Source organism: Pinus tabuliformis, chromosome 5_2 (genome assembly GCF_031772625.1).
Source record: "Pinus tabuliformis cultivar Carrire ecotype Pingquan chromosome 5_2, CPIR1, whole genome shotgun sequence".
Classification (NCBI taxonomy): Eukaryota; Viridiplantae; Streptophyta; class Pinopsida; order Pinales; family Pinaceae; genus Pinus; species Pinus tabuliformis.
Genome location: NC_142306.1, coordinates 373,378,726 through 373,405,897, shown reverse-complemented (window position 1 = coordinate 373,405,897; position 27,172 = coordinate 373,378,726). Strand labels below are relative to the sequence as shown.

The window sequence follows — 27,172 nt, the reverse complement described above, 5'->3', positions numbered from 1 at the left end:
TTCCCTTCGGGGTCTTTTCCAAGGACATTAGTTCAAAATAACTATGTTAATTGTGTGCATGAATTTCTCAATTCCAATTTAATTTCCGCAGCATATTTTATTTTGTTGTGAAGAATTGTTGTGTGATTTATTCAATATTAATCAAAAAATTAATAAACTACTAATCAGTTAGGAGAATAATTCCAATTGTTGCAGTTCAAAGAATTTTCACACGGAATCAGAGCGTGTTTGATTAGATCTGAAGCTCAGAGGCAAGAAGGAGAGATATCGTGCAGTTTCAGTGGCAAATCTGAAGCACTTTCTCCAGATCCGCTTAGGCCAAGCCAAGGGTTCGATTTGCAAAGGAGCAGAAAATCGATTTCCAGATCCAAGTGGAGGGAAAGTTCAAGTTTGCTCCAGATTTGTGGTCGCGGGCAATGGTATTACGGGGAAGTAATTCCAATGAGCAGATCAATGATTTTGCAAAGCAAATTTATCATATTTGTGCGCAGAGATTTGCAACAGGTGTTGCAGTTGCAAATCTACGCAAGGTAGGAAGAGAAAAGCACATTGCAAGGAGGAGATTTCCAAATTTCCAGTTGCAGTAGGCAGTAGCAGCCTTGTCAATCCAACTAGTGCGAGTTGTCGGAGAAGGATTTCCAGAGGAAAGTAGATTTGCGCATTCCAGAGAGGGGTGCAAGTAGCAAAAGAGAAGTTGAGCAGGAAAGAGAAGGAGGTTTCCAAGCTTAACCTCCAGCTTATTTGAGTTTCGCAGGGATAGCCACAACAGGACTCAAGGATCAAAACTAACTAGACAAAGCCTCCAACTTTAGCATATGGAAGGCTAGAATGTCGTTCCTATTAAATGAGTATGGTATGAAGGAGTATGCAAAGAACACTATTGCCATACCTACAGATGCTCAACAACAGGCAACGTACAAGAAAGAAATGGCCCAGGCTAAGAGGATGATTCTAGATGGCATTCGAGATCATATCTTCCACATATAGCTACACTAAACACAGCAAAAGAAATGTGGGATACCATATTTAACTTGTGTGAGAATCCATTAGAGAATTAGAAGATGATTCTCAAGGAGAGGTTAAGGACCACCAGAATGCAAAAGGGAGAAGGCGTTACACCCTACCTCACCAGGATTCAGAATGTCAGAGATGAACTTGCAGCTATTGGAGAAAAACCATCAGATAGCAAGCTAGTCATAACAACTCTCAACAGTTTCACCAAGGAGTGGCATACTTTCATCCAAGTTATTTTTGGGTGAGATATACTACCTGGATGGGATCATCTGTGGAGTGACTTCACTCAAGAGGAGATGAGACTCAGCCTTGCGAATGGTACTACCAACAACAACAACAAGGGACAAAAACAGGACGAGGAGGATGAGGAAAATGTAGCCCTTGCAACCAAGGGAAAGGAGAAGAAGGGTCCCAGTTAGGGACAAGGCTCAATTGGAGGAGAAAATAAGAAGAAAGATGTTAAAATTGGCAACTAGGGCCAAACTCCATGTGGTTCATCTTATTTATGGCAGCTGATATTTTTCATGGATCTCTCTCATCAAGAGGTGTAGGATTGATCTAAAGATCATCCGATTCCGATAAGTATTCATGGAGTTAAGAATTTATTTGTGTTATAAGACAATTCGTCAAGGTCGGTCAGCAACCAAATAAACCCCACATGTGCTCAACGTTTTAGTATAAAAGGAGATGACTTGAGAGTCATTTTACACACACACTTCTATCTTGATTTCTCTCCACTTGTCATGGGTTTTAGTGGAAGAGAAATCTAAGAGTGGAAGCCCTAGACGTTGGAGGAAAAGAGGCTGCCCTAGACGCAGATGGAAGGCAGCCCTAGACGCAGACTAAAGGCTGCCCTAATGCAGACCTAAAGGCAGCCCTAAACGATGGTCTAATCCAGCCCTAAACGATGGTCTAATCCAGCCCTAAAAATGATGGTCTAATCCAGCCCTAAACAATGGTCTAATCCAGCCCTAAAAAACGGTGGTCTAATCCAGCCCTAAATGCTAGTCTAATTCAACCCCAACCATAGTCAAACAAGAGAGTCTTAGCCGCAGCATGAAGGGTCAAAAGGGACAGCGTGTAGGCTACCCTAGACAGTGTGAAGGGTTGTGTGGACAGCAGAGTCTTAGCCGTCGTATAAAGGGTCAAAGGAACAACGAAGAGGCTGCCCTAGACAACGTGAAGGAGTTGTAGGGACAGCGTGGCCCTAACCACAATTAAACAAGCCAAAAGGAATAGCATAGGTGTGGAGGGTTATTCCCTTGGAGAACCGCAGTCTTTAGAAGGTTGTCTTGCTGAATTGTATGGAGAATAAGGGTTGTAGGGTGATGCCCTAACCTGTGATGTAGTACAGTGGTGCAGCATGGTGAAACAACAGATGGTAAGCATGGCAAGCATGGAGTTGCAAGGGACAGTTGTATAATAAATGGGACAACAAAAGAATGCCAAGGCAAGACAGCAGTTGTGACATGGCAACAAAGGTATATGGTGCTGCAAACTCATTGGATAGCAGCAAGCATGGACAGCAGATGTATGGGACAGCAGAAAGGTATGTTAAGATGCATGGGACAGCAAGCATAGTGTTGTTAACATGTATGGGACAACAGCAAGGTATGTTAAGATGCATGGGAGAGCAAGCATAGTGTTGTTAAGATGTATGGGACAGCAGCAAGGTATGTTAAGATGCATGGAACAGCAAGCATAATGCTGCTAAGACACATGGACAACAACAAGGTATGCTTAGACATTTGGGACAGCTGCTAGGTATGGCAAGGCTAAGTGGGACAGCAGTTGTGACATTGCAGAACGCACATGGTACAGCAGCAAGCATAGTACAACAGCTAGCATGGACAGCATGGCTATCATGGACAGCATGGATAGCAGCAGCAAGCATGGTACTGCGAGCACATGAGACATGCTGTATGACAACATGGTTCAATAATGGCACATGGGACAGCAGTGCAGCATTAGGTGCAGCAGTCATGAGGTCCAGCATTGTGATGATGGGTGCAGTGTGGTGCAGCATAGTGAGGTGCAACATGATGACGAGATGCAGCACGATGATAGGTGAAGGAGTCACCTTGGAGAATCAGTGGAAGCAGCATGTCATCAACTGATCTCATGTATCACCTTCTTAAAGATGGTCTATGCTCTTATCTAGATAAGTCAAAGTGTTGACTTCTGCTGTAAATGTACTATCTCTCTCTCTTTGTGCTGAACTATTGAAGAACATATAAGAAGAATTGATCAAGGGTTCCCCCACATTGGGGTTTGTCCCTGGCTAGCGCCACATCTTGTGTCCTCTTGTCTTGGTTTGTCTTTTGCGATTTATGTTTATGTTCTATCTACAGTTTACTTTAACGCTGATGTGATTGCTAATCTGGAAAAGATATTGAGCTAACTGTGAAAACTGAAATAAATTGCTCTAAGCATAGAACATACCTAAAATTAATATGGTATCAGAGCTGAGGTGAAGACAATGGCCAAGCAAGAGTGAAAGAGCAATCACCGAAGACAGTTGGGAAAGGACAAAAGGATCAGTGGATTCCTCATCCCTCTTCAAATTCACCAAGGGTGAAGTCGAAGCAGAGAATATTATCAGAATGGCGCAGCGGAAGTTTCTGATGGCCTACCTAAAGATCACTTCATTGGGAAGTTTCGATCTAATGGTGGAAGGAAAGGCAGATGCCTTGGTTGCAATAAGTTCGGCCATTATGCGAAGGAGTGTCCGAATGGCAGAGACACATCTCTTGATGAAGATAACAATCATTCCAGGGACATCTTCAATGATCAAAGGAATGACAAGTAATGCAGGTCATCAAGGAAATGGCTGACTCTTCAAAAAAAGCAAGGAACCCAGCTATGAAGAATCAAATGTTGTTTTTGATAAGATAAAGAAGCGTTATCTTGTATTGGCCCTCTCCTTCAGATTCTTGGGAATCTGGCTTATTGATTGTAATGATTCAAGGCACTTCATCGGAGAGAAGGGTGCACTCTCTAATTTTGTAGAGATGGAAACAATCGTGGGATTATACTTGGAGTCGATGCCACCTATCCCAGAAAGGGTGTAGGGAACGTTACCCCTCAATTGAAGGAGGGTAACTCGATTCATTTACAGAATATCTTTTATGTACCTGATCACAAGAAGAACCTGGTGTCCATTTCAGGAAGTCAAAGGTTACAGGGTGGCACTCATCGATGGAAAAGTACGTGTTTGAAAATAGAATTTTCAAAGATGTTTTTGAGTTCATGGTCGTATCAAGTTGCAGGAAGTCCACTAGGGCCATGTCCATTGACACATAGCACCGAAGGTTTGTGAGTCAGATGGTGACAGGGATGCCTGAATTCAAAAAGAGCATGAAAGTACATGTCTGAGATGTACCGAAGGAAAATCTTACAAGGGGACCATTCCCCTCATGTAGCAGGTCCACAGGTTTGGAACAACCCGAGGGGTTTGAGATTCATGATCGGGAATTTCACGTATGCAGGTGGAAGAAAGCCCTCTATGGCTTGAAGCAAAACTCCCGAGCATAGTATGAGAGGATTGATAGCTATCTGATGAAGCTGAGATTCAGGAGGAGTGAAGCCGATCCAAATCATTGCTCAAAGGTTGTGGATGATAGACCTCTCATACTGGCACCTACTAAGGATGATCTGCCCGTGACTACCTCGAGGATCTTAACTTTCAGAAGTTATATGGTAGTGATGCCGGACCAGATTTGGGAAAGGCCTCTGAGTTTCATAAACTCATTCGCGTTGATGTTCTTGGTGAACTCCCATCCGGATATATGTTTTGTTGTTAGCATAATGAGCTCATATATGGTTGAGCCTCACGGGATTGGTGCCAAGAATCTTCTGAGATATCTTCGAGGCACAATCTCTCATAGATTGAGATACACTGCCGGAAATATGAAGCTGCATGATTATTCGAATACTGACTGGGCAAGCAGTGTGGAGGATCTCAAGAGCACTTCTGAGTGTTGATTCTCTTTGGGTTCTACTTGATATCCTGGATGAGCAAGAAGCAGAAGACGGTTGCTTTGAGCACCATTGAGACTGAATACATAGCTACGAGTATGACCTCGTGTGAAGCTACCTGGTTACAAGAGCTCTTCAGTGCGTTGTTTGTACACATGATGGATAACACCGTGATCTTCTGTGTCAACCAGGGGAGGATTCGATTTTTTAGGAATCTCGTATTCTATGATTGCTCCAGTATATAGACATCAGATACTACCTTATCTGGGATATGGATAGTCGATGAGTTAGGAGGTTCTATCGCATTGAGACTAATGTACAGGTCGTAGACATTCTGTCAAAGCCCCGAGGAAAGGTCAAATTTGTGACTTTCCCGAACGACTTGGAGTAGTTGAGAGACCTTCTTATGAGGGTCCTGCATGTTGCATGCATTGAGCTCTGGGAGCTCCGGGGGGCTTGGGGTACTACTAGAGCAACACGCGACCATAGGGCGACTCGCCCTCCCCTAATAGTGCGTTGTGTACAGGGTGAATGGCTCAGCCTTCCCCTGTGATACCTCGAGGCAACTTAGGGACAGGATGAATGGTTCTCCTGTCGAGGCATCCTATCCATGCAGTCTGGGACTCATGGGAAGTACCTCTCATATAGCCAATAAGCAGGGAAATAGGGTTAGGGACCATACTAGTACTATCAATGGACGCATCGTTGTATCTACTGTACTCCCTATGCTAGGATGACCTCCATTGATCTGGGATCAATGAAACCGATCTGGGATCAATGAAACTGATCTGGGATCAGTATGAGTGGTTTGAGATACTCTCTTGTGATATTGATCTGGGATCAATAAAACTGACTTCGGGTCAGTAGAGAATGGTATGAGACATTCTCAATCAATTCTTCTTCTTCATGGTTCAACAGAGCAGAGCAGTGCAGAGAACTGATGGCAGAGATAGTACAGTCAGACATATGGATCAGCGAATGGAGTTCTCCCTAGTTGAGAGGGAGTGTTAAAATTGGCAACTAGGGCCAAACTCCATGTGGGTCATCTTATTTATGGCAGCTGATATTTTTCTTGGATCCCTCTCATCAAGAGGTGTAGGATTGATCTAAAGATCCTCTGATTCCGATAAGTATTCACGGAGTTATGGATTTATTTGTGTTATAAGACAATTCGTCAAGGTTGGCCAGCAACCAAATAAACCCCACATGTGCTCAAAGTTTTAGTATAAAAGGAGATGACTTGAGAGTCATTTTACACACACACTTCTATCTTGATTTCTCTCCACTTGTCTTGGGTTTTAATGGAAGAGACATCTAGAAGTGGAAGCCCTAGACATTGGAGGAAAAAATGTTGCCCTAGACGTAGATGGAAGGCAGCCCTAGACGCAAACTAAAGGCTGTCCTAACGCAGACCTAAAGGCAGCCCTAAACGATGGTGTAATCCAGCCCTAAATGATGGTCTAATCCAGCCCTAAATGCTGGTCTAATTGGTCTAATTCAGCCCCAACCGCAGTCAAACAAGAGAGTCTTAGCCGCAACATGAAGGGTCAAAAGGGACAGCGTGTAGGCTGCCCTAGACAGCGTGAAGGGCTATGTGGACAGCACAGTCTTAGCCACCATATAAAAGGTCAAAAGAACAGCAAAGAGGTTGCTCTAGACAGCGTGAAGGAGCTGTAGGGACAGCGTGGCCCTAACCGCAATTAAACAAGCCAAAGGGAATAGCATAGGTGTGGAGGGTTATTCCCTTGGAGAACCGCAGTCTTTAGAAGGCTGTCTTGTTGAATTGTATGGAGAATAAGGGTTGTAGGGTGATGCCCTAACCTGTGATGCAGCACAGTAGTGCAGCATGGTGAAACAACAGATGGTAAGCATGGCAAGCATGGAGCTGCAAGGGACAGTTGTATAATAAATGGGACAGCAAAAGAATGCTAAGGCAAGACAGCAGTTGTGACATGGCAACAAAGGTACATGGTGCTGCAAACTCATTGGATAGCAGCAAGCATGGACAGCAGATGTATGGGACAGCAGCAAGGTATGTTAAGATGCATGGGACAGCAAGCATAGTGCTGCTAACATGTATGGGACAACAGCAAGGTATGTTAAGATGCATGGGACAGCAAGCATAGTGCTGCTAAGATGTATGGGACAGCAGCAAGGTATGTTAAGATGCATGGGACAGCAAGCATAGTGTTGCTAAGATGTATGGGACAGCAGCAAGGTATGTTAAGATGCATGGAACAGCAAGCATAATGCTGCTAAGACACATGGACAGCAGCAAGGTATGCTTAGACATATGGGACAGCTGCTAGGTATGGCAAGGCTAAGTGGGACAGCAGCTGTGACATGGCAAAAGGCACATGGTACAGCAGCAAGCATGGTACAATAGCTAGCATGGACAGCATGGCTATCATGGACAACATGGATAGTAGTAGCAAGCATGGTACTGCAAGCACATGAGACATGCTGTATGACAACATGGTTCAACAATGGCACATGGGACAGCAATGCAGCATTAGGTGCAGCAGTCATGAGGTCCAGCATTGTGATGATGGGTGCAACATGGTGCAATACAGTGAGGTGCAACAGGATGACGAGACGCAGCACGATGATAGGTGAAGGAGTCACCTTGGAGAATCAGTTGAAGCAGCATGTCTTCAACTAATCTCATATATCATCTTCTTAGAGATGATCTATGCTCTTATCTAGATAGTCAAAGTGTTGACTTTTGCTGTAAATGTACTATCTCTCTCTCTCTCTCTTGAACTATTGAAGAACATATAAGAAGAATTGATCAAGGGTTTCCCTACATTGGGGTTTTTCCCTGGCTAGCGCCACATCTTGTGTCCTCTTGTCTTGGCTTGTCTTCTGCGATTTATGTTTATGTTCTATCTACAGTTTACTTAATGTTGATGTGATTGCTAATCTGGAAAAAATATTGAGCTAACTGTGAAAATTGAAATAAATTGCTCTAAGCATAGAACATACCTAAAATTAACAAAAGACTCATCGAAAATCAAGTGCTTCGAGCGTGGTGAGTATGGCCACTATGTCACCTAGTGTCCTCAAAGGAAGAAGGACAAGAAGGGGCAGCAGGAGTAGACAACAACTTCGGCAGAGATTGATGAATTAACCGCCAGATTGGAGGAGTTTGTGTTGATAGCAACAGTACCTCTAAGAGGAGGAGAAGCTTGATACCTGTACATATCAAGTTGGGCAGGGTCCAGCGCAAATGCAACAAAGAGATCAATTCCAGATTGTTGCAGCAGGACCATCACCTTTGCTATAAGAGCCCATAGTATCACAGTATTAGGATTCAGTGTTAGCAGAACTAGTTGCAATCATATGCTCGATAGGCAGTTGCAGTAACACAGTGTCAACAAAGAGCAGTAAGATAGACAGTACAGAGCTAGTTGCAATCAAATGATCGAGAGACAGTACCAGAACTAGTTGCAGTGACACAGGGAGTGCGAATTGCCTAATTGCAGTATGCTTGTGCAGTTCCAACCAGAAGATTCCCAACGCAGAGCTACACAGTATAGTTTCTAGTGCAGGAGGACAATGTGAGTTGCCAAGAGGGAGCAGAGAGATTTCCCATAGGGAGATCGAGTCTTAGAGGGAGTCTAGCTTCAGAGGGAGCAGCCCTATGGAATCTAGTGCTTCAGGATCTAGGGAGATCAGACTCATTATTATAGTGGTTGCAGCAGCAGTATGAGTAGATGCGAGTTTACACAGTAGCATGATGGACAGTATTCTCTTCAAAGTGATTTCCAATGACAGACAGATTGGTCAACTTGCAGAAGTGGAGGAGGTCAATCAGACATCAGCATCGCAGGACTGTCCAAGTGCAAGAGAGTAGTATTGGTGGAGAGAACAACTTCCTCACTAAGAGGGAGTGTTAGTTTTTGTAGCATTGGACAGGTGTTCTAGTTTCAATTTGTGTCTAAAAGACTAAGGAACACGATATCTCCAAAACCCAAAAAAGGTTTCGTGAGATAAACTTGTGAAACGTCTCAATTAAATTAATTGATCAATAATTAAAAATTGCCCAAGTCTAACTTAGGAAAATTGATTAATTAATGGGAATTAATTGAGCGTGATCGAGAATGCTCTAGAGACTCGAATGGATCGAGTCTAAGATGATCTTAGTCATTGATAAGGATTTAATCATGGTCATTGAAACTCCGGCAAGAGATTATAAGAGAAGATCGATGGAATGAGGAGACACAACAAGTGAGGGAGCAAGCATCCAGGCAGTGTGGATTTCCCCATGCACAATGATTCAATGTGGGAAGAATTGGAGCCAGTGGAGGAGCATCAGTGATTGAGGGAGCAGCAAACAAAATTCCGGAAGAATTTCCCATCAGATTTTCAGTGCGAAAGAGGCGAGCAAGAGGGGGGCTGAATAATTCTACAGAAAAGTCGTCCAAGCAGTGCGAGTGAGCTAGAAACCCCAATGTGAGGGCCAGGAAGAGATCAATTCAGTTGTTGAAGGCAGGAGACGACCCAGAAGGCAGAGTGAGTCATCTCCAAAGGTAGAGGGAGGCTAGACAGCCCAGTTAGAGGCAGTTTCAGGGGTTGTCCAGACTTGTGCAGGCCAACAGTGTCAGAAGGAGGCCAACTGAATTGCAAAGGGAGAAAATACTCTTCCGTAAATTTTGCCAGATTATTTTACCAAGGATTGCCACTTGGGCATCCAGATTATTGTACTCAAATTTTTGTTGCTACATAATAATAATAAAACCCTCATCTGTTGCATTGGTTTTCCCTGCAGGATTTTTGTCGAGGACATTAGTCCAAAATAATTGTGCATGAATTTCTCAATTCCAGTTTAATTTCCACAACGTATTTTATTTTGTTGTGAAGAATTGCAGTGTGATTTATCTAATATTAATTAGAAAATTAATAAGCGGCTAATCGAATAGGAGAATAAATTACAGTAGTTGTAGTTCAAGGAATTTTCACACCATGCAGATTGACGTATGGGAGATTGTGCCAAGACCAGTTGGCAAATTAGTGGTTGGTTCACGTCAGGTGTATAAGATTAAGCATGCAATTAATGGAAGTGTGGAGAAGTGCAAAGCTAAATTTGTGGCCAAAGGGTTCTATGAGGTTGAGGGGGTAGACTATGATGAGAGGTTTGCACCCATGGCCCGGTACTCGTCCATTAGGACCATATTGGTGATTGCAGTGCAAATGGGGTGGAAGGTCCACCAAATGGACATGAACACTGCCTTCCTTAATGAAGTTGTTGAAGAAGGGATATATGTTGAGCAGCTTGAGGGGTTTGAAACTTTCAACAAAGATATGCATTTTTGCACGCTGAAGCATTGTTTTAAAAAACGCCCGGGTCAGACCGAGCTAATGCTTGGTCGAGTCAGATCGGTGGCTGAAATAGAACGGTTGGCCGAGTTGTTACCGAGCCAGTCATTGACTCGGTCGACTCAGTAACAACTCGACCGACTCGGTAATGACTCGGTCGGCTCGGTAACAACTCGGTCGACTCGACTCTTTGACAAAAATCTTGAAACACATTTGTCAAAAGTTGTTCCGCCTCCTACATACCAATGGTTGGGTTGTTGTTTATTGCATTTTATAGCCCTAAAATATGGTTATCCTAGTGGCATGAATTATAAAACTGAAACAATGCATTGAGCCATACAATGTTTTTAAAAAGGCAAACATTCTGGCAATGGACTAATAAATACATATTTACCTCTGATTGTTCTGGAGCTTGAACAGAATTAAATCAAGGGATTTGAGACTTCATTAGGGGTAGAGAATTGGTATTTTTGTTGTTGTAATCTAGTGATTGTCCTTAGGCTGAGTCAAAAAAGAATCCTGGCATTGGTGGCTAAGTATGAACTTTGTATTGGACAGTGCATTAGGTGCCATTTTGTTAATTTTAGGTATGTTCTATGCTTAGAGCAATTTATTTCAATTTTCACAGTTAGCTCAATACCTTTTCTAGATTAGCAATCACATCAGCATTAAAGTAAACTGCAGATAGAACATAAACATAAATCCCAGAGGACAAGCTAAGACAAGAGGACACGAGGTGTGGCGCTAGCCAGGGACAAACCCCAATGTGGAGAAACCCTTGATCAATTTTCCTTATATGTTCTTCAATAGTTCAACAGAGAGAGAGAGATAGTACGTTTACAACAGAAGTCAACACTTCAACTTATCTAGATAAGAGCATAGATCATCTCTTAGAAGATGATACATGAGATCAGTTGAAGACATGCCACTTCAACTGATTCTCCAAGGTGACTCCTTCACCTATCGTTGTGTTGCATTTCGTCATCATGCTGCACCTCACCACGTTGCACCATGCTGCACCCATCATCACTATGCTGCATCTCATCACGCTTCATTAATCATGACTGTACCCATCACTGTATTGCATTATGTGCCATCTCTGCACCATGTTGCCATACTGACCTATGTGTTGGCTGCATCTTGCTTGCTTATTGTCCCTAGCTTGCTTGTTGTCCCTAGCATGCTTGTTGTTACATGCTAGCTATCCCTTGCATGGTAACTGTAACATTGCATGCTTGGTGTATTTGCTGCTAAGTACCATACAATTGTTCCAATGTTAGTTAGTTTCCCTTGCATGTTGCTCTCTTTCGGAGACAGATGCTCAGGCTGTTTCGGCAGTTTCAGTTGTTCCCAGCAGTTCTGGCAGTTCTGGCAATTCTAACTATTCCCGGCAATTCCGGCTTCTGCCCTCTGCGTCAGCTTTCCCAATTGTTTCAGCAGTTCTGGCTGTTCCCAAAGTTCCGGCTATTCCCGGCAATTCTGACAGTTCCGGCAATTCCAGCTATTCTCGGCAGTTCCGACAGTTCCTGGCAGTTCCAACAATTCCGGCTATTCCCGACAGTTCTGGCTTTTCCCAACAGTTCCGGCTTTTCCCGGCAGTTCCGGCTTTTCCCGACAGTTTTGATAGTTCCCGGCAATTCTGGCAATTCTGGCTTTTCCCAGCAATTCAGTGTTTTCCCAGCAGTTCCAACAGTTCCCAGCAATTTCAGCAATTCCAGCTATTCCCGGCAGTTCCGACTTCTGCCCTCTAGATTAGGGCAACGTTATCCCTTAGGATCTCTCCTCCTACTAAAACCCAAAGACAAATAAAGAGGAAGAGATCCCAAGTGTGTTGAAATGACTTGAAGGTCACCTCTATTTATACTAAAACGTTGAACACAAGTGGGGTTTATTTGGTTGTTGGCTGACCTTGACGAATTGTCCCATAAGACAAATAAATTCATATCTCCATGAATACTTATCAGAATCGGATGATCTTTAGATCAATCCTACACCTCTTGATGAGAGGGATCCAAGAAAAATATCAGCTTCCATTAATAAGATGACCCACATGGAGTTTGGCCCTAGTTGCCAATTTTAACACTCCCTCTCAACTAGGGAGAACTCCATCCACTGATCCATATGTCCGACTGTACTATCTCTGCCATTAGTGCCCTACACTGCACTGCTCTGTTGAACCATGAAGAAGAAGAATTGATCGAGAATGTCTCATACCATTCTCTACTGACCCGAAGTCAATTTCATCTGAAGAGAGTGTGTCACATCACTCTTACTGACCCGAAGTCAGTTTTATTGATCCCAGATCAATATCACAAGAGAGTGTCTCAAACCACTCATACTGATCCCAGATCAGTATCATTGATCCGAGATCAATGGAGGTCATCCTAGCATAGGGAGTATGGTAGATACAACGATGCGTCCATCGATAGTACTACTATGGTCCCTAACCCCATTTCGCTGCTCATTGATCAGATGAGAGGTACTTCCCATGAGTCCCAGTCTGCATGGGTAGGATGCCTCGACAGGAGAACTAATCATCCTGTCCACAGGAGAATGAATCAACCTGCCCCACAGTCGCCACGGGAGAACTAATCATCCTGGCCCACAAGAGAACTAATCATCCTGTTTCACACTTGCCACCGGAGAACTAATCATCCCAGCCCACAGGAAAACTAATCATCATGTTCCACAGTTGCCACAAGAGAACTAATCATCCCGGCCCACAGGAGAACTAATCATCCTGTTCCACAGTTGCCATGGGAGAACTAATCATCCCGGCCCACAGGAGAACTAATCATCATGTTCCACAGTCGCCACGGGGTATCATAGAGGAAGGTTGACCCTGTCATCTTGGACATAGCGCACCACCAGGGGAGGGTGAGTCGCCCTGTGGTCGTATGTTGCTCCAGTAAGTACCCCAAGCCCCCAGAGCTCAATGCATGCAACATGCAGGACCCTTATAAGAAGGTCTCTCAACGACTCCAAGTCATTCGGGAAAGTCACAGATATGACCTTTCCCCGGGGCTTTGACAAAATGTTTGTGACCTGTACATCAATCTCAATGCGATAGAGCCTCCTTGCTCATCGACTTACCATATCCCAAATAAGGCAGTATCTGATGTCTATCTGCTGGAGCAATCATCGAATACGGGATTCCTCAATAATCGAATACCCCCTCTGGTTGTCACAGAGAATCACAATGGTATTCATCATGTGTACAAAGAGCTCACTTAAGAGCTTTTGCAACCATGCAGCTTCACACGAGATCATACTTGTAGCTATGTATTCGGTCTCAGCAGTGCTTATAGCAACCGACTTCTGCTTCCTGCTCATCCATGATATCGAAGCAGAATCCAAAGAGAACCAGCACTGAGAAGTGCTCTAGTGATCCTCCACACTGCCTGCCCAATCAGCATTTGAATAATCATGCAATTTCATATTTCCGGCAGTGTATCTCAATCCATGAGAGATTGTGCCCCGAAGATATCTCAAAAGATTCTTGGCACCAATCCAGTGAGGCTCAACCAAATATGAGCTCACCATGCTAACTGCAAAACATATGTCTGGACAGAAGTTCACCAAGAACATCAACGCGAATGAGTTTATGAAACTCAGAGGCATTTCCCAAATCTGGTCCGACATCACTACCATATAACTTCTGAAAGTTAAGATCCTCGAGGTAGTCATAGGCTTGTAGTTTATCATTCCACATCCGGAATCCAACTCCCTCTTACTTCTGCAAATGAGAGAGTCTGCACCTGTCACAAATAGGTCGTCCTCATAAGGTGCTAGTATGAGAGGTCTATCATCCACAACCTTCAAACAATGGTTTGGATCGGCTTCACTCTTAGTGAATCTCAGCTTCATCTGACAGCTATCAATCCTCTCATACTACGCCCGGGGAGTTTTGCTTCAAGTCATAGAGGGCTTTCTTCCACCTGCATACGTGAGATTCCTGATCATCAATCTCAAACCCCTCGGGTTGTTCCAAACCTGTGGACCTGTTACATGAGGGGAATGGTCCCCTTGTAAGATTTTCCTTCGATACATCTCAGACATGTACTTTCATGCTCTTTTTGAATTCAGGCATCCCTGTCACCATCTGACTCACAGACCTCCGGTGCTATGTGTCAATGGACATGGTCCCCAATGGACTTCCTGCAACTTGATACAACCCTAAACTCAAAAACATCTTTGAAAATTCTATTTTCAAACACGTACCTTTCCATCGATGAGTGCCACCTCGTAACCTTTGACTTCCATTGTTGAAATGGACACCAAGTTCTTCTTGCGATCAGGTACATAAAAGAGATTTTGTAAATGAATCGAGTTACCCTCATTCAATTGAGGGGTAACATTCCCTACACCCTTTCCGGGATAGGTGGCATCGGCTCCAAGTATAATCCCACGATTGTTTCCATCTCTACCAAATTAGAGAGTGCACCCTTCTATCCGATGAAGTCCCTTGAAGCACTACAATCAATAAGCCAGATTCCCAAAGAATCTGAATGATCTGATAATCACCCTATGAGTGACCTCAGCTAAAGATTTAATAAATGAAGGTATTACAGACTCATATGTTGGTGTGTGTGTCTATGTTATTTAGACAACAGATCGATCAGATTGCAAATACACAGACACTTGAAATGGAAAGACAGCAGAGAAATACAACAAGCAAATATAAGAACACAAGAAATTAATAAGGAGTTCACCCTAACCTCCAAGGCTACATCTTCGGTCCAACTCTCAGTGGTGGCCTTATTTTATTGTGTCTTAAGCAGAGAATTACAATACAGGAGCTCAATATGAGTCTCCTGAGACAGATTTGCTTAGCAGGGTGGTCCTTGGATTCCCCAAGCCACTGGAGTGCATAGACTCTTTTGCCTACCAGCTCTTTGACCTCTCTGGTCTGACAGATCCTCTCAGGGATGGCTTGAATCTCTCAAGCTCTCTGGTGCTCGACACTGCCTTTGGTCAGCTCGGCCCTCTGTCTTCTTTCTGCTTTTTCTTTTGCTTCATTGTCTTCTTTGCTTCTCTGTCTTCTGTCTTCGGTTCTTTCTCTCCGTGTGTCTTTTGTCTTCTGTTCACGGCTTTAAGGCCATTCGAGCTCATGGCTGTTCCATTCCTCTTCCTCTCTGTCGAATCGCCTACTGCAGCTGCGCTTGGAGTTCCCTGTTCGCCGTCATCATCAAGCTCACAGGGAGTGGCCACATGTCCTCCTGTAAACTGTGCCAGCCTACTTCGTCAGTTCAATTCTTCGGTTACGTCATGGAATGAGTCTTCCGCCACCTTGGCGGTCAAAGCGGACCTCAAATCCTTCTAAATCGTGGCTTATTCCCTCGTTAAATCTAGTCTTGCCATCGGACGCGATGTCAACCGTCAGATCTAGATTCCCCAGATCCAACGCCATCCGCTCATTTCGCGCGGTTGACTTGCTCGACCGTTAGCGCGCGATGAGCGGCGGTTTTCTCTCTCCTATGCTTGCCACGCGTCGTCCACTGAGTGGGATCGCTTTGTTTTCGCCAATTCCGCTTACCACTTGAGGGTGCCCCTGATCAATACCGCCGGTTTTTCGGAGTGTGGGTCTCGCCTTGTCCTTTAGCCTTTTCTCCTTTTGTCCCACAGTTTTCCCAGCTCTCCATGCGACCGAGCGCTCGGGGCTTCTCCATTTTGAGGGTTTTCGCCCTCGCTAATCGCGCATCAAAACTCCCTCTGTTTCCCGATCTGGGCCTCCCAGGGGCTAATTTCGCCTCCTGCGCAGTCTCCATGGGCCTCGGTTAGTGCGCTTTGACCGAGGTCCTCATCGTTCCACGCTCGCTGCCAACTGCCACTGGTTCAGAGGTGTTTTTTTATCGTTGCTTTCAATTCTTAGAAGTTTGTCCTATCTTGGTACAGCCATGGTTCTTTTGATTATTCTTCATGGATCCAATCCAGATCACGGCCTTCCCACTGAAAAGCTTTTGGACCACCAAAAGTTGGTTTTCAAGCATCAACTAAGTGAGGGTACTGCTGTCTCACTTGTCCAATCTCAATCCACTTTGCACTACTTGGCTTTGAACCTTTGAGCCCAACTCTGAGGTACTCAACATCTCCCCTGTGCATTGTCCTCACCTTCCTATCCAGCACTGTGTCTTCCTGCAATTCATTAAGATATTCAGGTAGTAGGTCATCAATAGAAGGCAATTGACTTTGCTCTTCAGGGTCCTCAATCATCGAAGGTTCAAACAATCTCAAGCACGCTGCATTTACGACTGAGTAGATGTGCATGTAAGCTGGTAGATCAAGGCGAAAAGCATTTTCACCAATCTTCTCGAGTATCCTAAAGGGTCCATACCTGATAGGCTTTAGCTTTTTACCTTCACCTTGCATCCTGTCCTTGCTGATATACAACCAAACCTAGTCACCAACTTGAAAACTATTCTCCATCCGATGCTTTTCATGCCTAGCCTTGTATTTGGCTTGGCTCTTTTCCAGCTATTCCTGTACTGCCTAGTGGATCTCCTGGATCTGTTCAATGAACCTAGTTGCCCTGTCCACATCACTGTGTCCATCAACCATGGTATCTTTACCAAAGACAAAATCCAAAGGAGACCTTGGTGTGAAACCAAAATAGGTCTCAAAAGGAGATCTCTGTGTAGAAGAATGCTTTGCTCTGTTGTAAGCATGCTGCACATAACACAAGTGTTCATCCCAAAGCTTAGGATGTTTGCTGCAATATCCTCTCAGTAACTGGATCACTGTCCTGTTAACTACTTCTGTCTGGCCATCAGTTTGTGGATGAAAAGTTGTGCTTTTCTTCAGTTTGGTGTCCATCAGTTCCCACAGACTTGACCAAAACTTCCCCACAAATCAGGTGTCTCGATCAGATACAATAAAAGTGGGTAATCCAAAATGAACCCATACATGTTCAAAGAACAATTTTGCAGTCTGTTCAGTTGTAATCTGTTTACAAGGTATCAAAATACGCATTTTGCTGAACCTATCCACAACAACATATAGATAATCATGATCTTTCCTAGATTTAGACAGTCCTCCAACAAAATCCATGGAAATACTTTCCCAAGGGTGAGAAGGAACTGGCAATGGAGTGTATAAGCCTAGTTTTCTATTATTGGGCTTGCTTTTAGCACACCCTCTTGCATATCTAGAAACTGTCTCATTCATTTTCGGCCAATAACAAAACCTTTGCAGCTGTGCAACTGTTTTACTTACCCCAAAGTGACCTGATATCATAGAAGTGTGTGCTTCCCTAATTATCCTTATTCTCTCAGTTTGTGGAATGCAGAGTTTCCCACAATGATAAAAGAGTCGGTCCTTCACATGATAACCCAATTCTTCTACTCTCTTGCCTTGACTCAAAGTTACATATACATCTTTAAAGTCTATATCTTGAGCATATTGTTCAAAGTAGCTTTCATGTAGCACAGAATTATGCTTAAGTATAGTAGATGCATTTATAATAGGTCTAGATAACATGTCTGCAACTTTGTTATGTATGCCCTTTTTATATCTGATGACTAAATGAAACTGTTGTAGAAAACCCATCCATCTATAATGTCTTGATTGCTGCAACTTAGTTTGGGAGTGTAGATATTGAAGTGGTTGATGATCAGTATGTATTACTGTCTCTTTGCCCATTAAGTAATGTTTCCACTTTTTCACACTTTGAACTAATGCATACAATTCTTTATCATATGTAGGATAGTTAACTACTGCAGGATTAAAAGTCTCAGAATGATAGCATATGGGTTTACCGTGTTGTGTCAACACTGCTCCCATGGCATAGTCACTGGCATCTGTTTGGATCTCAAATGGTCTTTGCAGATCAGGTAATGCTAGTACAGGGGCTGTACTAATCCTTTCTTTCAAGGTGTCGAAGGCTTTCTAATGTTTGCCTCTCCACTGAAACACCTTGTTCAATCCTGTTAAAGCATGTAAGGAAGTTGCAATTAAGGAAAAGTTAGAAATGAACTTCCTCCAATATTATATTGCTCCTAAGAAGCTTCTTACTTCTATAGCAAACTTGGGCTTAGGCCAATTTACAATGACTGCCACTTTAGAGGGATCTATTTTCAATTCACCACCCCCTACTATATGACCCAAGTAGTTTAGAGATGTCTTGCCAAATTCACATTTTGAGAGTTTAACATAAAGTTTTTCTCTTTTCAAAACATCTAATCTCTGCTTAACATGCTTTAAATGTTCTTCCCATGTTTTACTAAAAATCAGAATGTCATCCAGATACACAATAACAAAATCATCAAGAAAAGGACTGAGTACATCATTCATTAATCTCATGAAAGTAGCAAGAGCATTAGTTAAGCCAAAAGGCATAACCAGCCACTCATACAATCCCTGTTTTGTTTTGAAAGCAGTCTTCCATGCATCTTGTTCTGCAACTCTGACCTGATGGTATCCACTGTGCAAGTCCAGCTTGGTGAAATAAACAGTTTCCCTCAATTGATCTAAAAGATCATCTATGCGAGGAAGGGGATAACGATTTTTTATTGTTATCTTATTCAGTGCTCGGTAATCAATGCACATTCTCCACGAGCCATCTTTCTTTTTCACCAAAACGATTGGTGACCCACATGGTGATGTGTTAAGCCTGATGAACCATTTCTCGAGCAACTCCTGCACCTGCTTCTTGATTTCAGCATTCTCTAAAGCAAACAACCTATACATTCCAATGTTAGGCAATGGAACATCTTGCTGCAAAATAATATCATGTACTATTTCCTTTTTGGGTGGCAAACCTTTAGGTTCTTCAAATAAGACATCATACTCTAAAACAACCTTTTCTATATCAGCTTGTTTTTCAGCATTATAGCCCTCAAATACATTGGTTTTATCAGGTTTCTTTTCCTTTACAACCATCAGTAAGAATTGTTTGCATGAATTTATCACTCTTCATTTGCCCTGAGTTTATGAGAGTATAATTATTCTTGAGCTTATGAGCTCTTACAAAGTATTCGATTCCACCTTTAACAAGTAGATATTTGTTCTCAGCTCTATAGAAGATAGCCTTTCTATCATACAAGTAAGGACTTCCTAAAACAATTCCACATATATCCAAAGGAATTATGTCTAACTCAACCTCATCTACAAATGCTAACCCAAAAGAAAACTTGAGTTTGCACTATCTAGTCACTTGTAGTTGTGCTTTATCATTCAACCATCCTAATGGGTATGGTTTTTTGTGAGGTGTAGTTGCTAATCCCAATTTCCTTACAATTGCTTCAGAAATTAGATTTACTTGTGAGCCACTATCAAACAAAGTATCAATCTTTTGATATTTGGAAACAACTCGAATATGGAAAAGCTCATGTCTTTTTCTCTCATTTTTTTCATCAATAATAGACTGAGTAGAATTACTAGTAGATGCTTCAGAATTCTTACCTTTTATACCTGTGGCTGCAATAGTTGTTTCATCTCCCGAGTCTGACCCCAAATCTTTTTGAATAGCTGCAGCAGTCTTCTTCTTCTTACCCTCGGAGTGAGTGCGTGAAGCTTTGCTTTTCTGTGCAGTGTTAGCCTTCCTTGCTTTCCACTTCTGCTTTCTTTTCTCCTTGCTCTTGCTTGCAGTGGGTTGGGATGGTCCCCCAACTTCTGGATTTCCATTCTTTCCTCTAGCTTCTAGATGAGTAGCTTGTACGGATACCTCATCTATACTAGTGGGATTAAACATGAAGATGGTATGCCTCATGTAGCTATGTAGACCACCAATGTACTTCAAAAGAGTCTCTGGTGAGTCTAATGAGATCCCTAGAATCAATGCTCTCTTTCTAAATTCCTGAGTATACCCTTGCACACTTTGCCCCTTCAACTGCCGAAGAGTTTGCCAACTCATCATGGCTTGTTGCATGTAGGCCAATGGATAGAACTGTTTTTTAATTGTAGAAACAAATTCACTCCAGACAAAGATGGTCTTACCATGCCTTTTCATATCAGCTTGGGTTCTTCCTCCGCACCAAACCAAGGCAATGCCTCCTAGGCGTAGGCTTGCCAGCTGAATCTTTCTCTTGTCTGAGTCTATGTTCTGTACTCTGCAATACACATCAATTTGTCTAATCCAATTGTCCAACTTTTCAGCATTTAGCTCTCCATCATATATAGGCAAGTCAAATTTAACATCTAGCTTGATCAAATATGCCTTCTTGTTGTGCACAGGGCTATTAGGAGGTGTGAGAAAGCTTTCCTCTTTCCCTTTTCCTTTTGAGTGGTCATGGGAATGAGACTCATCTTCTTCTTTGTCTTGTTTAGAACCTGATGAATCTTCAACCTTATGTTTTTTAAAGTCCCTATACATTTCTTCTACCATAGACTTTATAGCTAGGAAACTTTCTATGAATTGAGGGTCTGGCCCCACAGAACCTTCTTATGACATTGTCTTCCAAGGATAGACTCTCCCAATTTTAGGATTAGTTTCCACCAACTCTCCTTCTCCTAATTTGAGCTTTAATCTAGTGAGCATTCAACAGCTAACCAACACAAGCTTGTCTAACCTTACAGCCTAGAGCTCTGATACCACTTGATCTGATAATCACCCTATGAGTGACCTCAGCTAAAGATTTAATAAATGAAGAAATTACAGACTCATATGCTGGTGTGTGTGTGTCTATGTTATTTAGGCAACGGATTAATCAGATTGCAAATACATAGACACTTGAAATGGAAAGACAGCAGAGAAATACAGCAAGCAAATACAAGAACACAAGAAATTAATAAGGAGTTCACCCTATCCTCCATGGCTACATCTCCAATCCCGCTCTCAGTGGTGGCCTTATTTTATTGTGTCTTAAGCAGAAAATTACAATGCAGGAGCCCAATATGAGTCTCCTGAGACAGATTTGCTTAGCAGGGTGGTCCTTGGATTCCCCAAGCCACTGGAGTGCACAGACTCTTTTGCCTACCAGCTCTTTGACCTCTCTGGTCTGACAGATCCTCTTAAGGATGGCTTGAATCTCTCAAGCTCTCTGGTGCTCGATGCTGCCTTTGGTCAGCTCGGCCCTCTGTCTTCTTTCTGCTTTTTCTTTTGCTTCACTGTCTTCTTTGGTTCTCTGTCTTCTGTCTTCGATTCTTTCTCTCTGTGTGTCTTCTGTCTTCTATTCATGGCTTTAAGGCCATTCGAGCTCATGGTTGTTCGGTTCCTCTTCCTCTTCGTCGGATCGCCTACTGCAGCTGCGCTTGGAGTTCCCTGTTCACCGTCATCATCAGGCTCACAGGGAGTGGCCACATGTCCTCCTATAAACTACGCCAACCTACTTCGTCAGTTTAATTCTTCGATTACGTCGTGGAATGAGTCTTCTGCCACCTTGGCGGTCAAAGCGGACCTCAAATCCTTCTAAATCGCGGCTTATTCCCTCGTTAAATCTGGTCTTGCCATCGGACGCAATGTCAACCGTCAGATCTGGATCCCCCAGATCCAATGCCATCCGCTCATTTCACGCGGTTGACTTGCTCGACCATTAGCGCGCGATGAGCAGCGGTTTTCTCTCTCCTCCGCTTGCCATGCGTCGTCCACTGAGTGGGATCGCTCTGTTTTCGCCAATTTCGCTTATTGCTTGAGGGTGCCCCCAATCACTACCGCCGGTTTTTTGGAGTGCGGGTCCCACCTTGTCCTTTAGCCTTTTCTCCTTTTGTCCCACGGTTTTCCCGGCTCTCCATGCGACCAAGTGCTTGGGGCTTCTCCATTTTGAGGGTTTTCGCCCAGCGATGCGTGATTAAGCGCTAATCGCGCATCAAAAACTCCCTCTATTTCCCAGTTTGGGCCTCCCAGGGGCTAATTTCGCCCCCCGCGCAGTCTCCATGGGCCTCGATCAGCGCGCTTTGACCGAGGTCCTCGTCATTCCACACTGGCTGCCAACTGCCACTGGTTCAGAGGTGTTTTTTTATCGTTGTTCTCAATTCTTAGAAGTTTGTCCTGTCCTGATACAGCCATGGTTCTTTTGATTATTCTTCGTGGATCCAATCTGGATCACTGAAGGAGAGGGCCAATACAAGATAACGCTTCTTTATCTTATCAAAAACAACATTTGATTCTTCATACTTGGGGTTCCTTGCTTTCTTTGAAGAGTCGGCCATTTCCTTGATGACCTGCATTACCTGTCATTCCTTTGATCATTGAAGATGTCCCTGCCAAGAGATGTGTCTCTGCCATTCGAACACTCCTTCGCATAATGGCCGAACTTATTACAACCAAGGCATCTACCTTTCCTTCCACCCTTAGATCCAGACTTCCCATTGAAGTGATCTTTAGGCAGGCCATCAGAAACTTCTACTGCGCCATTCTGATAATATTCTTTGCTTCAACTTCACCCTTGGTGAATTTGAAGAGGGATGAGGAATCCACTGATCCTTTTGTCCTTTCCCAACTGTCTTCAGCGATTTCTCTTTCACTCTTGCTTGGGCATTGTCTTCACCTCAGATCTAATACCATGTTAATTTTAGGTATGTTCTATGCTTAGAGCAATTTATTTCAATTTTCACAATTAGCTCAATATCTTTTCCAAATTAGCAATCACATCAGCATTAAAGTAAACTACAGATAGAACATAAACATAAATCGCAGAAGACAAGCCAAGACAAAAGGACACAAGATGTGGCACTAGCCAGGGACAAACCCCAATGTGGGGAAACCCTTGATCAATTCTTCTTATATGTTCTTCAATAGTTCAGTAGAGAGAGAGAGATAGTACGTTTACAACAGAAGTCAACACTTTGACTTATCTAGAGAAGAGCATAGATAATCTCTAAGAACATGATACATGAGATCAGTTGAAGACATGCTACTTCAACTGATTCTCCAAGGTGACTCCTTCACCTATCATTGTGCTGCATTTCGTCATCATGCTGCACCTCACCGCGTTGCACCATGCTACACCCATCATCACTATGTTGTATCTCATCACACTTCATTAATCATGACTATACCCATCACTGTATTGCATTATGTGCCATTGTTGCACCATGTTGCCATACTGACCTATGTGCTCGCTGCATCTTGCTTGCTTGTTGTCCGTCGCTTGCTTGTTGTCCCTAGCATGCTTGTTGTCCTTTGCATGCTTGCTACTGCATGCTCGTTGTCCCTTACATGCTAGTTGTAACATTGCATGCATGGTGTATTTGCTGCTAAGTACCATACAACTGTCCCAATGTTAGTTATCCCTTACATGCTGCTCTCCTTCGGAGACAGATGCTCAAGCTGTTCTAGCAATTTCGGCAATTTCAGCTGTTCCCAACAGTTCTGGCATTTCCGGCTATTCCTGGCAGTTCCGGCTATTCCCAGCAGTTCCCGACAATTCCGGCTTCTGCCCTCTGCGTCAGCTTTCCCGACAGTTCTGGTTGTTCCCGGCAGTTCCGGCTATTCCCGACAGTTCCGGCAATTCCGACAATTCCCAGCAGTTCCGGCAGTTCCAGCTATTCCCGGCAGTTCTGGCTTTTCTCAGCAGATCCGACAGTTCCCAACAATTCCAGCAATTCCAGCTTTTCCCGGCAGTTCTAGCAGTTCCCGACAATTCCGGCAGTTTCGGCTTTTCCTAGCAGTTCCAAAAATTCCCGGCAGTTCCTGCAATTCCAGCTATTCCTGGCAGTTCCGGCTTCTGCCCTCTGGATTAGGGCAGCGTTATCCCTTAGGATCTCTCCTCCTACTAAAACCCAAAGACAAGTAGAGAGGAAGAGATTCCAAGTGTGTTGAAATGACTTGAAGGCCACCTCTATTTATACTAAAAAGTTGAGCACAATAAGGGTTTATTTGGTTGCTGGCTGACCTTGACGAATTGTCCCATAACACAAATAAATTCATATCTCCATGAATACTTATCAGAATCGGATGATCTTTAGATCAATCCTACACCTCTCGATGAGAGGGATCCAAGAAAAATATCAGCTTCCATTAATAAGATGACCCACATAGAGTTTGGCCCTAGTTGCCAATTTTAACACATTTTGATATAATGGATATATTTGTGAGTCTACTTTAATCATATATTGTCTCCTCTCTATATTCTAAAGCTTTGTGTTTGGAAACATGAATGAAAATCTTTAAAATTATGTTTTTTATAAAAAATATTTAATGTATTTTTTACAACGACCGAGTCATTGAAATCAAATCGACCGAGTCAATAACGAAAACCGAGTACTCAATGCTGCAAGTCGTGCCCAATCTGGATGAAGCTTTCTTAACCTTCTTATTTTTTAGTGGGAAGATGAGATGTTAGAAAATGTTCAAAACTATCAAGATTGCTTCCTATGCTGTGGTCCACTTCCAGGAAAGGCAATTGCTTCACGTCCTTGCATTTGAGTGGAGATGGAAGTGATTCCTGTTATAGCATTTGCATGGAGATGGTGTCAGTAAATGTCTCCTCGTAAAATGACGTAAACATTGGATGATTTTAGATAAACCCTAGTTCTTAGCTATGAAAACTGATTTTTGTTGTGAACTTTCAAAAAATAGAAAAGAAAAATAAACAGAACTATACAGAGATGACTCCACAGAACATGATTAAAATGCGTTAAAAACTTTACTGAAGCTGATCAGGAAAGCAAACAGAAAAAAACAACAAATCTTTCAAGCAATGAAGAAGATAAATAAACAGAACTATACAAAGAAGACTCCACAGGAGATGATTAAAATTATTATAAAACTTCACTGAAGATGATCAAGAAAGCAAACGGATAAAAAACAAGAAATGAAATCGATGTCATAAGGAGTTACGCAAGTAGAAAGTTGAAACCAAGTATTTTCTTAAAGCAGAATCAGTCCATCAACCTGTCAAGTAAGGATAACAGCCAAATGGGTGTGCCAGTGTGGCCAAATACTGTAATCTTTGGAATACTACAATCGATCCATATCCATTTTAACCCCAGATCTATTAAGCACTTTGAAAGATCTTTCTCGACATTCAAAAGATCTGGAATTAAGATGGATCTATACTAACTTATTTATTTAAGATGGATCTATACTAATTTATTTATTTTTATGACTCAGCCCTCTTTTTTTGACATTAGAAATTGGAGATCAATTTTTTTCCATTTTATTTTTACCATTACAAATACATATGTATGTACAAAGAGAGTTCTCCCACCCCGCGCTGTAAGAGTATATATACGTATGTAGACAGAGACCACTCCCACCCTGCATATCTCATTGCGTGAGTTTCAAATTGATGAGACCAGTGCAACTCTTGGGTGCTTTTGACCGAAAAGATAACATTTAGACTTGTCACCTGAGCCTCATCGATTCCATTTTGCGGTGCATCTCTCCAGAGTATATTTATAGAATCCCTTTAATAATAATAAAAGTTTAATTAAATATATTAAAACTTAAAAAACGAATATAAAATATTGACTTAAACAACAGAGCTATAGTAACCCTAAGTGCATCCATCCAAAAACTTCAAACGCCCTTCAGAACTTGTGACCGCAAAGCTGTGGAACCCTAAATTTTATGCATATGCAATCCAGAACTTGCAGTGGCTCTCAAGACTTATGTTCGGCAAAAAGTACGCTTATAATATTCAAAACATGCTGCCCGTTGCAAGTGAATTGACACATAAACGTGATATGAATTAATGCTTAAAAACAACACAAGAAAGCTGTGGAAACTCTAACTTCAATGCCTTCGCAATCAAGAACTTGCAATGGCTGTCAAAACCAAAGTCCAGGAATTTTATCTATACCATATCAAAGATCTGCACTCCATTGCAGTGAATTAACACAAAATTCTGACGTGAATGAAAGCAAATAGAAGCCTACCTTTCGTCCAGGGACATGACAGGGGGACCTTTGTTGTATATTATCTCGTCGTCACTGACGACGCCGACGACCAATTCGTCTCCGAGGGCACGAGCCTGCCTGAGGGCGTTGCAGTGGCCGTAATGCATCATGTCGAAGCAGCCATCCATGTACACTCTCACGGGCTTCTTCTTGCTTTTGCGCTTGGAGAAGGGAAGGAATGATGACAGAATATCGGGAGCTAAAATCACCCCCAGCACGGCTGCTGACACAAGTATTCCCCCAAACACTCGAGGGACTGTCCACCCTGCTGTTAAATAATCGTTGGCCTTGTTCTCGGCACCGCCTGTAGAGCCCATGGCGTATCCTTTTTCTTCTTCTTGCCCTGAAAACTTAGCGTGCAGAGAGTATCGCGTCTCAGCAATCTGGAGTGTCACATTCTATAAACTGAAGCTCATCGAGCATGGGAAATCGAGAGCAAAAACACCTTGGTCGTTTATTGGCAGAAAATCATTTGTTTATGAACATCTTTGGGACGTGTAGTCGGTAATATCTAGAACGCCCTGTTCCAATGAATGTGCTGAGGATGTTCGCGAATATCTCTCTCAATTTGAGAATTCAGAGAGAATAGGAATTTGTTTTTCAGGTTCGATTCTGTAGTGTTATTCGGAGGAATGTTAGAGTGCGTTCTTCTGATTCTGGTCGGTGATTTTGGTAAATCTTGATGGCTATATTTCATATCCATAAATGTAAAATTTTATTTTTCGGAGTTTAATTTTATTATCTAATTTTAATTAATGTTATGGTAGAACGATATATCACATTGGTGTATAAGATTTATGAGTTTTTGTGATTCTTATGAGATTTTTAATGATTTAAAACTGTATATGACCTCTATTTATGAGGAAAACACATGAACTTTTAAACCATTAAGTCCAATAAAACTGTATATTTCTTGATAAGCATAAATTTATTGCTTTAACCAAATTTTATGCAATGTAAATTAAGTGATTATGTATATCTCTTAATGTTTGATTATACATGGGAAACCTTTCATGTCTTTATAAATTTACTTGTACTTCTATAAGTTTTGTCTCGCTGCAATAATGCCATATTAAAAATTATT

At 42.6% G+C, this 27,172-nt stretch overlaps 1 protein-coding gene across 4 annotated transcripts in view; it reads right to left on the bottom strand.

Moving 5' to 3' along the window:
- LOC149159009 (ethanolamine-phosphate cytidylyltransferase-like) overlaps positions 1 to 26,764 on the bottom strand; it is a 287,363-nt gene extending 260,599 nt beyond the window's left edge. For 3 of the 4 annotated variants that reach the window (XR_016261739.1, XR_016261738.1, XM_089436397.1), the window contains exon 1: positions 26,068 to 26,763. Coding sequence is in view for 2 of the 4 variants with exons in the window: in XM_089436397.1 (XP_089292523.1) it covers positions 26,068 to 26,405 (338 nt within the window). In the remaining 2 variants the exon portion in view is untranslated. Of the gene's footprint in view, positions 1 to 26,067 lie in introns of all 4 variants that reach the window. The other variant, XM_089436395.1, reaches the window with a different exon arrangement.
- Positions 26,765 to 27,172: the final 408 nt, after the last annotated feature.